Source organism: Leptidea sinapis, chromosome 16, assembly GCF_905404315.1.
Source record: "Leptidea sinapis chromosome 16, ilLepSina1.1, whole genome shotgun sequence".
In the NCBI taxonomy this organism is placed as follows: Eukaryota; Metazoa; Arthropoda; class Insecta; order Lepidoptera; family Pieridae; genus Leptidea; species Leptidea sinapis.
In genome coordinates, this window is record NC_066280.1 from 2,797,679 (window position 1) to 2,813,494 (window position 15,816).

The 15,816-nt window shown below is 32.2% G+C and overlaps 1 protein-coding gene across 1 annotated transcript in view; it reads left to right on the forward strand.

Moving 5' to 3' along the window:
- The window catches only part of LOC126968590 (hemicentin-1-like), a 199,962-nt gene extending 190,362 nt beyond the window's left edge, over nt 1-9,600 (forward strand). The window contains exons 14-18 of the mRNA XM_050813599.1: nt 824-982; nt 5,116-5,373; nt 7,501-7,572; nt 7,819-7,895; nt 7,974-9,600. Coding sequence (XP_050669556.1) covers nt 824-982; nt 5,116-5,373; nt 7,501-7,572; nt 7,819-7,895; nt 7,974-8,267 — 860 coding nt within the window. The 3' untranslated portion in view covers nt 8,268-9,600. The remainder of the gene's footprint in view (nt 1-823; nt 983-5,115; nt 5,374-7,500; nt 7,573-7,818; nt 7,896-7,973) is intronic.
- Nucleotides 9,601-15,816: the final 6,216 nt, after the last annotated feature.

The window sequence follows — 15,816 nt, forward strand, 5'->3', positions numbered from 1 at the left end:
TAATTATTAAAAAAAAACAATTAATTCAAACAATCAGTGGGAAAAGAAGGGAGGCTTCTTTGTAGTGATTACGAACATCAGCGGCCACGGCACCTTTTTCTGTTGTCAAGCAGTTAAGTTAATAATATGATATTGTTTCGGTTTGAAAGTCGCCGTAGCCCGTGAAATTACCGGGTAATACTCTATTTTCGTCTGTCTCAAAGTGACGACCGCAGTTATTGCGATGCGATTTAGAATTTTTTGTTTCGAGAATCCTGAGCGACACTGCAATATAATTCAGGGCGTATCACTTATAATTTGGTGAATATATTGGTCGACTAAAAATACAACACTTTCTTACTACGTTGTATATGAATCCCTTATTTTATATTTGTATTTATATATTATATTTGTTTGTAATGTGTTGTATTCAATTAGTATGTCTAAACAAATCAGAATTGAGATAACTGCAACTTGTAAATATATGAGATTCTGTGATGACCTCATGTCAGTTACTAGCCTAGAGAATCTCTCTAAGAAAAAAGCGATTCACTCTATGGTATGAAACGTGCAGTCATTGATAGATTTAACAGATAACAGATACTCAGATATAATCTTATAAAAAAACGGAGATAGCTGAAATCCGCTGTGTTTGTATCGGTTCGCTTTCAAACTTAGCCGGACTATACTTCATCGCCAATCACCATTCTGTAATTACAACTATTTCAAACCACTGTACGTTTCTTACTAAACTAAATTTTAATGTTTACTATGGCAGTCCCGCCGCTTCTTAGTTAGTATTTACATCCTCTTTGTCAGTTACTAATATAACCTCTTATTACAGATGGCCTTGTAACATTTAAATTAGATCTCTCACAAATATCTGGTAGAAATATAGAGGGTGCCACTTTCAATCTACTTATTTATGCAAAAAACTTAAAGGGTGAATCTGAGAAGACGCTCTTAGAGAATATTGCATTCAACGACGCCGCAAGAAGAACGGGTGAGTCACTCAATTGAAATATTAAATCTTACTGAATTAGATTATTATATAGTTTTAAAGATAGTTCTTATTTAATTTAGTGGCTCAATTTAGATAAATAACATGTCATTTTCGCCTATAACTGAGGCTTCACTTACCATATGAATGTTATTATTGTTGTATTATATATTATTTATTATTATATTTTTAAATAAATAAATATACAATTCGTATCTTTTCGAAGTTCAACATTTTGTAGAATTCGGGGAAAAATAATTATGAGAATAATTTTTGGAGTTTACTCCTTAAGAATCGATTTTCATATAAGGCGCCCGGTATGAGAAAAATATAGAGAGTAAAACCTACTCATCAAATCGGATAGTAACGTTTTTGGTGCGCATCATTTCTCGTGCACCTTTCACTTTTCAGTAGTGTGTGTGTGTATATATATACTTGTGTGTAGCCAGCAAACACAGTATACTGCGTGATAGCTTAGGCATGTAGTAATATACCAATTATTAGGGTGTGCCCAAATGTAACTTCCTTGATGGACCTTTTAAAATTGGAATTTTGAGTTCCACTTCTAACAAGAGTTGTGTTTGGGCATTTCCTGACATATGAGCGTAAAGGATTTCTTTGATTTTTTAATTAATACGCTTATATTAGCTTCTGCTGTGTGTTTGTTTGTAACCGAATCCATTGGGCTTGATTTTGTTTAGTGCCTGTTCAAAGACAATCGTTCTTGAGGAATAAAATTCAGTCGTGCGTCAGAGCTGACACACACACTTTTTTTTTGATGTGCGAGTAAACCGACATGATTTTCCTACGTTGTGTAGTAAGTTTATAAGTCTCCCTCTAGTATAGTGTGAAGAGACATCTTTATACAGGATATCAATTCATGGGGACGGGTAACTATATATATGTGTATATAGGTATGTATGCATTATGCACCCATGATGCAAGCTCTGATAAATTTTATTAAAAAAATTTAAATGGTTGATCAAATTCAAATTCAAATATTTTTATTCAAAATAGGATTAAGAAACACTTATTGAACGCCAAAAACTACCACCCATTCAAAATAGACTGCCTCAGATTTGGGAAGAACGATCAATATAAGTATTTTCAAGATATATATCAACATAAAAACTTTTTGCCTGAAACGATTGAACCGATTTGAAAATGACATTAATTTATCGCTGTAAGTTCGCTTATTTTATTATTTTTTGAACGGTTCTCAAAGAAAAGCGATTTGTCAAATTCAGATAATATCAATGGTTATTAAAATATTTGTCTATTAGAAGAGATTTAATTCTGCAGACAATCTGTTCAGCAGTTTTGTGCTGTATTTTAATTTAAATCTTACTTCGTACAATTCAGCAGTGGCTCCTTTGCACAGGAAGCCGGCGAGGGTACTTATGAGTACCACAACGGCACCTATTTCTGCCGTGAAGCAGTAATGTGCAAACATTAATGTGTTTCGGTCTGAAGAGCTCCGTAGCTAGTGAAATTACTGGGCAAATGAGACTTAACATCTTATGTCTCAAGGTGACGAGCGTAATTATTGTAGTGCAAATCAGAATTTTTGGGTTGTTCAAGAATCCTGAGCGGCATGGCATTGTGGCGTCTCATGCCTTCTTTTCATAAAAAAAAAACAATACATTTTATGATATCAATAAATTAATAAACTATGTATTCAACTATAAGTGAAACTCGTCAACATTTTCAAATATCCATCATATTTTCCGCGTGCAATTTCAATACGTTTTTAAAATCCACTTTTACAAAGTGCCACTTGTATTGAAAAATATTCTAGTGTTGAACTATTTCAGGAAGAGGAATCCAATTTTGAATAAAGCTTACATTTTTATTAACCTGAAAAATTCGCTCTGCATCCACATACAAAAATTAGAAAAACTGCAATTTTTCGCAGGCTTATCTTTTTTCACTAAACGATCAATAATAGGCGGTTGTTTTCGAAAAGCAATCATAACAGTTCAATGTATATATAATATCTCTAATCTGATTTCAATATAAGATAGGGTATTTCTGAATGTTAAGTACCATTTGAGAGCTTATATTTCCCGCTATTCAATAAACTAATGTTTCAAAATATCACATTTCAAAAATACATAAAAATTTTCGCTGGAATCTATTGACAGGACAGTCAAATTTTTTTTGTATTTTTAATTAAGGATTATCCATCAAGACGACTTTTTATCATTTATAACCGTTTTATTAGACTTTGTGCTAGTGCGAAGTATTTACCCAACTCAACTTATCTTATTAGAACTTAAATCATAAAATTTTGTACTTATTCAAAACAAAATGGAAGTCTAATTTTCATTATTTATTATACATTTTGTAAAGCGAGTAAATATAATTTATAATCAGGTGTTGCTAATTGAATGAAACCCTAACACATAATATAGTTACTAAATTTGCAACGTAAAAATTTTTTTATGGCGTTAAAAAAATGTCTAGACTAATTGCCAATGGCACTTATAGTTTTAGAGTTGTATATGAGTGATTGCTAGCCGATTTAGGAATAATGCTTGATTATTATATTCGACTAAAAAAGGCTTATATCATACTAATATAAGCCTTGTTTATGGAGAGGAGCAAAATACATTTACGTATTGAAGAAATGGTTCAAAACGGGCCCATATACAAACACCCTCTACTGACTAAAACCTCCTCTGTGCTGTCGTCCCTAAAGGCTTTTATAGCGAAGCCGGGCGAGGGCCTTGGAGGCCAAGAATGTAGCTCACAGGGGCGGGCGTCTCGGGAAGAAGACTCGAACCTCGGACTAACTGCTCGCTAGGCTGGATGGAGAGAAGATCACTAACGATCTAGTATATCTCTTAGTTAGTTAGATAATTTGGAACTCTCAAATCTTTCCTTGGAGAAAGCGTGCGTTTTAATCGATAATTGGTCACAAACTTCAATGGATTGTGTATACTGGTTGTACTGAGTTTGTTGGGCACGTTCTTCTCAGGTCTAAGGCATAATTTTTGGAAAGAGTGGTTATTTTTAACTAATAAAATATTTGAACTTGAATTTATAAAGGGCATAAGAGATATATTATTATTCTAAATCTGTATAGTTTTATTTGTTTGTATGTATGCGTTAATCTCAGTATCTACCATTTGGACTTAAATAATTGTATTATATTGATTTTTGTGACGAAAAATGGAATGGAAACCGCTCCCTAACGTACTGAGTGATAAGAGATACATAAATCATCAATCAAAAAGCTGAGCACTAGATTTTTACTGTCTTTAAAGTATTGTTATTTTTTTTAAAGCGCGCAGAATAAAAAATGACTAACAGAGAGATTGGTTTCCGAAACGACTGTGATCTAATTATCATAAAAAATTAAATATTGAAAAAACATCTTACAATATTTTATCACTTTATTGATTGTTCTACCATCATTATGATCCCAATAACATAAAAAATAAAAGTCTTATGCCTTTTAATACGACTAAATAGCTATTCGGGAAGTCTTTTTTTGATTGTCTTTCAAATAAAATACTTTTAAAAGGATTAAAACGTATGTAATTGTACCTGTGATTTTACATTAGATTTTGCGTATACAGTTACATTTTTTTATTATTATTTAAGTTATTAATCAGACTTGTTAACGATTCCGGAGCACGTTTTCAAAAAGTGGACTGTATTATATTATATATTAAACTCCCAAATATTACTAAAGTATAAAATTATAAAATTTCAATGTATCCTAAAAAATAAATTAAAATCTAAGGCCTATTATAATGTGCAAGTTTATTTGAATGATAAATATAGTTGGGATTAATGTTTCTAAATTTATTGTTAATGAATATTGTTACACTCATTTGAATGCTATTGTAACTTTTGTATTTCATCCTGACTTGCACTAAATAATTTATAAAGTTTTACAGTGATAAAATATTTTTTTGAATGTGAAATGTACCTCCTTTTTTTTCACAACGTGCAAAAAATCTAACTTTTACGCAAAATGTAAAGACACAGTTACAATTACACGTGTTTTAATCCCTTAAAACGTGTTTTATTTTAATGTCTAACACTCGCGTTATTCAAAGAAAATACTTAGTAATTTTTATAATAATAAAATTTAGTGATGAATATTCTCCATGGTTTTTATACAGATGGCAAGAATACTATGGCTGGGGCAACACTTGGTATATTAGTTGCTGCAGCATTAGGATTAGCGTTGGCTGCTGGTGGCATAGCGTTGGTCGCTCTTTGTGCCCGCAGAAAACGTGCTCAACCTCCAAATAAACATCCCCCAGGAGACATGCTTGAACTAAGCGATGGTGGCAGAAGATATGTAGTTGCATATACCATTAAATCATCACCCGACTCCAAAACACCAGAACCTCAACCGGACATTTTAAATGCACCAGGTATGTCATTGTGGAAATGATTATTAAATTTAACTAATCTAGCCAAACGCGGACAAGCTTCACTCTAGTGAGAAAAGTGATTTATCTCTTATTATATTATTAAAAAGTTGATGCTTCGCATTCGTATCTTGTCACAATCGTTGTAACGAAATAAAAGTTGATATAGCGTTACATCAAAGTACAGAAAAATAACAGTCTTCTTCGTCAAATCCTTCTTTGATATCTACACTTTTATACAGGAAAAACACGGCATAGACAACAAATATATGTTCATTGACTTTTGTTTATAAGAATAAGATAGCCTCTTAACTTACCGGGGTGAAACTTTCTATTATAGTATTATACCATTTGTGGAACGACGAACGAGATGGGATTCAAAAAAATCCGTTGAAAATAGTTTTATTTAAACTCTAATCATTACACTTGTCAATTCAGTGTCGTTAAGTTTAAGTAAAGGTTCTTTATTTAATATTTTCCTTATTTTCCTATTTAACAATCTTATTTATTCCCTTGATATACAATTGTAAAAGGGAAGAAAAATGCTTCTATTAAAAGCCAGAAAAACTTATCGACGAAACTTATTCCATGAATTCTTTCTGCTCACGTAGCAAGGGGAAACAGAAAACTTGCTCGGGTTATATGAGGAAAACAACCAATCAATTCCAAAGACGTTCTAGTGAATCTTTTAATAATTAATTTCAGGTCGATTTACAATGTACATAAGTATTTTACTTACAAGTACGGTACTAATCAAATTAATTCTGCCATTCTTAAAAATCTCGAAAGCAAATTTCCACACATTCTAGAGTGTCACTTACAAAAATAAATACACTTTTGCTGCAACGTCGATTCTTACTTTTGACAGTAGATTCAATAAAAAGGTTCTATTAATAACTTGACGAGCTTCTAAAGTTGTGATCAAATCGCTTATTATCTGATTTAAACAACTAATAACATAGCCATTAGGATTTATATAAAAAATATTTTTATACCTTTGTGCAAAAAAGGAATGCTGGGAGAGTTTCTTGCGCCCCTTCTTCTCTCTCAGACCGCCATTTGTTTCCGAAGCGGTAGTAGTATCTAGTTTCTTAGAAATGACATCAAAAAGAATTCTTAAGGAATCAATTTTGAGAAAATAAATGCCTTTTATACCTTTTATGCCTTTTGCACATGATGTCGGCTAAATTATGGGTACTACAACGGCACCTATTTTGGCCGTGAAGCAGTAATATGTGAACATTATTGTGTTTTGGTCTGAAGGGCGCTGTAGCTAGCGAAATTACTGGGCAAATGAAACTTCACATTTACAGCCTTACAAATAAACTTGGTATAAAGTTATAACTGATGATAAACAAAGAAAATTTTCCGAATAACAAGCTGCCTGGCAAATAATCGCGGGAAACGTTATACGTCCGAACAAACCATTCGTAAGCAAAATGTCTATTTGTAAACATTTTACATATTTCTTGGTTTATGCTTAGTTATAACTTAATGCCAATTTTATTTGTAAGTCCACTTATATCTCAAGGTGACGAGCACAATTGTAGTGCTACTCAGAATGTTTGGGGTTTTTCTAGAATTTTCAGCGGCATTGCATTGTAATGCGCAGAGCATATCAATTACCATCAGCTGAACATCCAGCTCGACTCGTCCCTTATTTTCATTAAAAAATATATTCATAGTTAGTAACTTTTACAAAGAGCAATCTTTTATATAAAATTATTGAAACCATAAGAATGAAATTCTAATTAAATTTTACAGCGTTGCACGTCCGTACCCAAATTAAAAGTGTTTATTTATAATCATCCCTGATGTTTTCTTGTAATCATGCGGTAAACTTTGTGAATTTTCTTCGACATAATTCCCTGTTACAAAAAGTGTTTTCGCCACAACGCTTCCGGAGAAGTCCATTATAGGTACTAATAAAATTTCGCTCGTGAATTTAATAAAACAAATTTTTGAGTTCTTGTTTTTCTCCGTTAAAAATGTTGTTTTGGTAAAACGGAACAGTTAATAATGAAAACAATCTCATTAATACCAAGCACGATTGAATATAGCATTTTAATTTTTTCCATTCTCTCTGTCCTTTTAATATCCTGTTGATAATTGCCTTATTTTTTGTTACAGATGGGGAATGTCAAAATATAGCTCCAATAACATCAGCATCGGAAGAATGGCCTAGTAAAAGAGAACTTACTGGTATAATAATAATAATCATAATTTATTTCAGGCATAGCGAACCCATAGATAATACAATTGAAATAAAGATAATATTTTAAATTACAATTAAATTAATACTAATAACAAGTTCCAAAAAAATTAAATTAACTGATTACAATTACTTAATAAATGTATAATGAACAAAATAAAAAAATAGTAAAAAAAAATGTATCTTCCTCCTATATAAACCTATCAGTATCGTGATTTCATTAAGTTTTTTTTTAGGTGAGTGGAACAAGACGGGGGTGATGTTCTGCGCTGAAGATCTGGCTCTTTTAGATTCAGCAGGTCGTCCACAGAATGTAAGAAACACAATCTAGTACAGATAATATTTTGACAATAAATAAATATCTAATAATAATATGTTTTTATTACTTTAGCTAACAACTGGATGTGATTCAGCATCAACCACAGAAGAGGATGTAACGACCCAGAATTTATCACTATCCAACAATTTTAGGCCTAATTTAAGTCCGACACTAGGTAGCCCAAATTTTGTATGCCCTAATGGAAATATGGGTTCACCTTTTGGCAGCCAAACATTAACGTTAAGTGGACCAACTTTAAGTTCAGGAAGTTTATCGACCTCAACGCTGAGGAAAGGAAAATCTAATGTTAGAAGAAGGGAGCACGTTTTAGCAGAAAACTTACCTGGTCCTGAAAGTTGTGTTTGAATAATGATTGCAATAAACAACTTTATTTGGCCTAATTATTTTAATATATTCTCTTTTTGACTTTTTCGATAAAATTTACAAGGTACAGTGTTTCTATAAAACCACTTCACAAAATGTTATGTTTTATAATTCATTCCTTGATGACGTTAGGACTTAATTTTCTTTGCCAACTATTGTGAATAATTTATTTAAAATTATCTAGATTCATTCTTACATTTGTATATAATATAAATTTTGGCCAAAATACTCGTATTTGTGAATTCCACTTAGACAATACAAATTTTCCTATAGTTATATAGTATTTTAGTGAAAAGTTCTTTGTAAGTCCGTTTTATTTTAGAGCTTTAATTTAAATTGTTGCTCAATGATTGTCGAATATTATATATGGCCTGTATTAAGTGATACTACGTACTTTGCCTATAAGACAAATTTTTAAATAAAATCTGATAATGACAAATATTTACTTTTTGCAAGGGAAATGAAAATATGTTTGCAAAAGAGGCAACCCTATATCCGCTTTGTTTTATTTTCAGCATAAGTTATTCTAAGATGTCACTACTGTAAAATCTGTACAAATGTATATAAAGCTAGGTCAATTGATATAATTTAATAACTTCCAATATCTTTGATATAATTGCTATAAAATAGTTTAACCGAAACGTGAAGAAATCTATTCAATGAAAGGGTTGTGTGTAAATATAAATTAATGTTGTATCATGGACGAGTAAATAAAGAAGGACTCCATGTCGTGATATTAGCAAGTGAAGCACCGTTATCCTAGTGTGTGTGCGGTTACGGGGGATAATAGTTACACAATTTTTTCTCCCTTAAATAATCATATATGGCCACAAATACTTATATAGTATCGTTTTTACACTTTTTCACCACACACGACGGCATTTTTAAAATATTTTATCGAGACGCAAACTGATCTGTCCCAGACGATGACAATTCTCATAATGGCCGCGTATCGGCATGTAGTAGTGTAAGTGTGTGCGTGGGGCTATGTATTTACTCGTTTAACGGCTTGTTTTGGTGCTACACTGTTATGTAAGGTGACACGGATTCCTTATTTTTTTACTAGTCCGTATTTTGTATAGACAATGATTTTTTTGTAAAATAGGATTATAATAGCTTTTGCTTTTCGTTGGGCTGTTGTAAATATTATATAAATATTTTAAGTAGTGCAATTATAGACAAATGCCTAAATGTTTTAATTTGTGTTAAGTCTATAATAGAGTTTAATGTCATGTCGTGTTGTAGAGCAGTGAATTTTTATGCGGCCCTTACTAACTAATGATAATTTTATATTCAGCAATAAATTAAAGTTTCTACAAAAATAACAATTCATTTAATTACTAACCCTTTGAACCCAACTAGCACAAAATATAGTAATTATCAGCTATGAACAATTTGGATATTATATATTTTTAAAGTGATAAACACTCACTTCTGGGATTAATTACACAAATAAAATTTGAAAACAAAATTTATGAACGATGTGGGACTCAAACCCGCGGCCTCTCGCATTCCGTGCAGGCGCTCTTCCAACTAAACCAACCGTTCGAGTGAAATAATATGTTGTATACAAGATTTATCAACGCGAAGATCGCAACCGCGAAAGGTCGCGGTTTCAATTCCCACATCGTTCATAAATTTCGTTTTCAAACTTTATTTGTGTAAGCACAGGTTTTATTGAAAATAAAATGGTTGTAAGAGCTGGCTAGAGCAGTGATCCCAGTAAAGGCCTTGCTAGCTTTAATTTAGTAAACCAAGTTGAGTTTTGACAAAGGCTCAGCTGTGGCTTTCATTGTGACACATGCTGATAAGCATGTGTGCAGGTAAACTGGGACTTAGCTTCTGCAAACCGAGTGTGGAGATTGCTTGAATCTTACCGTATGCATTCAATGTAAACTTTGCACAGATTCCACAACTTCACAAAGCTTTAAGCACAATATCGAAGTTTACATAAGCTTACGACGTTGATAGAAAAAAATGCATTCTCTCGAGAAACATTAAAGAGCTAAGTTTAATATATGGTGGATGGAGAACGTCTTCAATATTCTTATACTGACTAAAGTGTCTATGTAATAAAATTTTTCTTATTAAATATATACACAATGATATGACTTACGATAAAATACAAATTATGCTAAACTTGTGAAGATTAATTTTAATTTATATCTGATAACTAGCTGACCCGGTAAACGATATTTGGTAGTTTATGGTTTAGTAGATCCATAGATAAAGGTCGGCAATGCTCTTGTGATTCCTCTGGTGTTGCAAGAGAATGTGGGCGACGGTGATTACTTAACAGCAGGCTGCCCATACGCTCGGAACTATTTGAATTTCGAATGTTATATATTTGAAACATTGCAACCTTCTTTTTAATAACAAAACAATTGGAAATCATTTGTCAATTGTTTTTTATCACACATGAAAGTTCTACGTACGCAATGAAAATGGAATTAAGTCGAAAAGATTTTAGAGCGATGATTTTTATAATTTTAAAAGTTCTCTGTCTCCGCAAGACTGTGCCGCTTATCTTCTAAATGCTTTTGGGAGAGAAGCACCTTGCTTGAGCACCGTGAGGCGAAGGTTTGCTGAATTTGAGAGAGGTCGGGTTTCTTTACATGATGAATTTCGTGGAGGGCGGCCTTCAACTGCCATCAACGAAAATAATGTGGCTACTGTTAAGCGGCTAATTGAAGAAAACCCGCGGATTACCTATGAGACAATTCGAGAACTATTTGGGATTGGTATGAGCCAAATTTAAATTTTTTTTTACATTTTGAAGAATTGAAAGTTTGGAAACTTTGTTGTCGTTGGATCCTTCATGAATTCACAGTGGTGGAGAAGCAGGCTAGCATGCAATGGGGCTCACAGATGCTTATAAGTACGACCACGGACGTTTATGTTTTTGTAACAGGAGACGAAACGTAGATTTATTGTTTTAGACCCGAAACAAAACAGCAATCTTATGAATGGGTGTTTCAAAATGAGAACAGGCCAACAAAAGTGAGGCAGGCGAGAAGCGTTGGTAAAAAAATGATCTCATTTTTTTTCTCAGCTTTATTCTACCATTTTTATACCCAGGGTGTTAAAAAAATGTCCGCAAAAGACGACCAAAAAACATCTCCTACAGACATGACAACGCTTCAACTAAGTCATTTTTAGCTTACGAAAAATTACAACTGGTCACCCATCCTGCACATAGCTCCGACCTAGCACCCTATGATTTCTGTACTTTCCCCAAAATCAAAGATTTGATGAGAGGTTTCACTTTTACCAATTCCGATGAGGCAGTGATAGCGTTCAATCAGCACGTAGAAAACATGCCCTCTGATCTGTGGATCTCCTGTTTTAAAAAAAATTATTCGATCGCATGAAAAATGTTTAAAATGTAGAGAACAGTGTTTTGAAAAGCAATAAACTTAATATATTGGTTATAACATGTTGTTTTTTTAAGTTACGCAAAACTTTTAGTGTGACCTACGTACTTACACATTGTTTTACCGGCAACATAAGGTACAACTAAATTAGGTGAATAAGTTGTTCTGTACTAAGCTATATAAGAAAGATTGTATTTTATTTTTCCTACGGGAACTCGTTAGTTTTCCAGGATGAAAGGTATCCAAGATGTTGCCCGGCAATATAATTATCAACATGCCAAATTTTATTAAATTAGATGCATAATTTGTTGTGCACTAAGGTGTATAAGAAACTATAGCTTTTTAACTGTCCCACGGGAACTTTTTATTTTATGGGATGAAAAGTATCTATGATGTTGACCGGCAATGTAAGGTATCAACATGCCAAATATTATTAAATTATGTGCAAACGTTGTTGTGTACTTCGCTATTTTAGTAAGTAGAGGTCTTAAACTGTCCCACGGGAACTCTTTAATTTTATGCTAAATTTCAATTAAATCGGTCCAATAGTTTTAGAGATTAGCCCGCACAAACAGACAGAGAAACAAACATTTCCAAAAAACAGAAATTTGATCTCTACAGATTTACTGTATAGATTGGCGTAATCTGTCAGAGATAATATATCTATAGTTATTTATGCAAATGTTGTCAAATAAGGGGTATTAAATGACGAATGTGGCTTTGGTAGTATCACATGAGTGTTTAATACCTAATTATCAACAGTTGCATACAAGACTTTATCTCCACCCATAATATGAATCCTCTATAAAAGATTCTGAAACAGTTAGCTAGCTTACTTAACATTAAAAAAGCCAGTCCTAGTAACCATAATATCATCCAAAGGAGTGATATTATGATAGGGGGTGATACAATGTTGTACTGAATTTCATTACAACACTCGTTTGCATGATGTAATGATTATTAGGACATTGGGTGTTCTGATGTTGGCAATAAGCTAACTGTTTAAGAATCTTTAATAGAGGATTTAAAGCAAAGATAAAATACGATTTTATGCTAAACTTGTGATTATTTTTGAAAGAAAATTGGAACATGTATTTTAGGAAATGGGCGTAATCTGTCAGAGATACAACTAATAAAATGACATAACTAGATTATTTATTATTTATTACTTATTTCTACAGTCTCAATAAATATTAGTTTTATTTCTATCAAGTTCATTCCGACCGATCCACTCATGTTAAATCCTTTTGAGCAGCATCAGAATATAAGTGATACTCTTTACTCATTAGAGGGAGAAGACGTCGATACTGTAATATCCAACTACATGTCATCCTATTCATATAAGCTTCTTGATGTTATACTAATATTATCCAAACAATTCCAACGTAATTTTATTGCAACGTAATGTCAGATAGTTTTACAATCTTCAAATAGTTGCAAAGATACACAGAAGGTTTTTTTTTTTTAATTTACATACATACACATAATTGCGCTTGTCTCTTAGAGCCTCGTATTATAAAAGTGAAAAGATATTTAGTCATATAATTACACTTAAAAATGTCAAAATTATATATTTTACAATTTACCTGCACTGTGAGAATGTCTAGTTTTAACGAGATGAAGTAGCAACTAATTTATTGCCAAACATTTAAATCAAGATAGAATAGAAATAAACAAAAAAATTATACACATACATTATAATCTAATATATAAAATTCTCATGTCGCGGTGTTTGTAGTTGAACTCCTTCGAAACGGCTTGACCGATTATCATGAAATTTTGAGTGCATATTGGGTAGGTCTGCGAATCGGACAACATCTATTTTTCATCCCCCTAAATGTTAAGGGTGGTCCACGCCAATTTTTTTTTTTAAATTTTTTTGACAATTTCAAAATTTCACCCATTTACGATCAACAGTTACTTTTGTATCGCGATTTTAATATCGGCAATACAACGTTTGTTGGGTCAGCTAGTTTATATATATATAAATAAATATAACGAGTACACTATATATAATAATTAGTTTTTATTTGAAAGCTGATGCTTCCCGGTGGCTGGATGCCTGGATAAATTTAATTAATTAAAGTACTTCTTGTTAGGATTATTTTTATTTTTTGAGTTAGTATCAGTCAAGGTAGGTTTTAGGTCTAGGTTTTACATACATAGTTATAGGTGAGATGTGCTTGAGATGCACGCGCGACGTGAGGATGCGAGAGGCGAGAGCGGGGCCGCAGCGGGAGGACACCGATTCCAAAAATAACAAACTAATAATCGTAACTAGAACTAGATTATTTAATGATATTGCATAATTATACGCAATTATTTTTAATGCATTTTATATCTATTATTTTGGAATAGTGTTTTTAAGTCGACCTTTTTTCTATTGATGTATAATCTGTTTAACATTTATACAATCGCTTAAGAAAGTTTCAATTCATCACCATAATATTTAAAATAAACTTCATTTAGTTGGAATAATGGTTATTAGAATACAAATTCTTCTATCACATAGGTATGCATACTTCAACCTACTTTAAACGGCGAGGGTAGCGTATAACTCGGTAGGTGCAGGTAATAATACCTTCTTACGTGTTTCAAAATATTTTTCTTTGAGTTATATACAGGTAATAATATATAGTAGGACATTACATCTTTTTTTAAATATAACGTTATTTTCAGTAAAAGCTTTTTTCTTTCGTTAAAATAATAAGATCGATTAACTGTGTAACCAAATATTTTATTTAATTTATAAAAAAAGCTGATTCAAATGACGACCCCTATAGCCCAGTGGTTAGTGATCCTGCCTACTGAGCTGGAGGTCCCGGGTTCGAATCCCGTAGGTGAAAACATTTATATGATGAATATGAATGTTTGTTACCGAGTCATGGATGTTTATAAGTATTTATGTATGTTTAAGTAAGTATATTGTAGTAAATATATCGTTGTCTTGTACCCATAGTACAGGCTATGCCCAGTTTGGGGCAAGATAATATGTGTAAAAGTGTCAATAAAAAAAATATTACTCCAGTTTGCACCATCACTAAGTTTTAACAAACTAACTCTAGCATGTCACTACTACCTATAATTTTAATAACACGAAAGGAAAAACATACGTCCTGCATATAACAATATCGTGATACGATAAGTCTGATTAGCCGAACAATTATAGTAGCTACAGTGTACTTCAAACCAAAACAAATTATTGTACTTGCTCTCTGCTCTTTAGCGGCAGAATAACTCTATATAGGATTTAAATAAGCTCCTCGATGTAATACGAAGGTCATCCAAACATTTCCAACATGGTTGGAATGTGTAGTATGATAATGTATAAATAATTTTATTCTTACACACAGTTGCAAAGATATAATACGCATACTTCTATAATTTGTAGGATTGTACGCTGTTGAGGTTGAGCATATAAACAAACAAGTTTTTTATTCACGCAGGTCAAAAAATAAACTTTAGAATGTTAAAATAGTAACTAATTTATATCTAATATATAAAATTCTCGTGTCCCGGTGTTTGTTACCAAACTCCTCCGAAACGATTTTTATGAAAATTTGTGTGCATATCGGGTAGGTCTTAGAATAGGCCAACATCTATTTTTCATACCCCTTAATGATAGGGTAGGGTAACAAATATTTAGGGGTACCTAAATATATTTTTTAATTTTAAGACGATTTTTTTTATTTTTTTATTATGATTCAGCATTGAAAAATACACACAACATAAAATTTTCGCAATCTTCTACAATCTCCAACTCTTTTTGTATCGCAATGTTTATATTATTATCACAAATCCGCTATAGGGTTGCAAGATGTCATACAATAATTGTAGTAGGTCTGAGAATCGGTCGTAATCTATTTTTATACCCCAAAATATTTTTTTATTACCTTAATTGGCAATACAACGTTTCTTGAGTCAACTGGTAATATATATAATATGCTATAAAATGCATTTAAATTTTCGCGCGTAAGTCAACAAACATGACGAACCGACGTCATAGCTTACTATAGCTGTATCGGGACATAATGTACGTTACAAAATAAAAAAATTGATTTCCAAACCCGATTTTGACAGATCTTTCACCGGCAGAGTGCTTATGTAATAAGAAGAAATAAATTAGTTATAATAATAGCTTACATTATTTGTTCTGT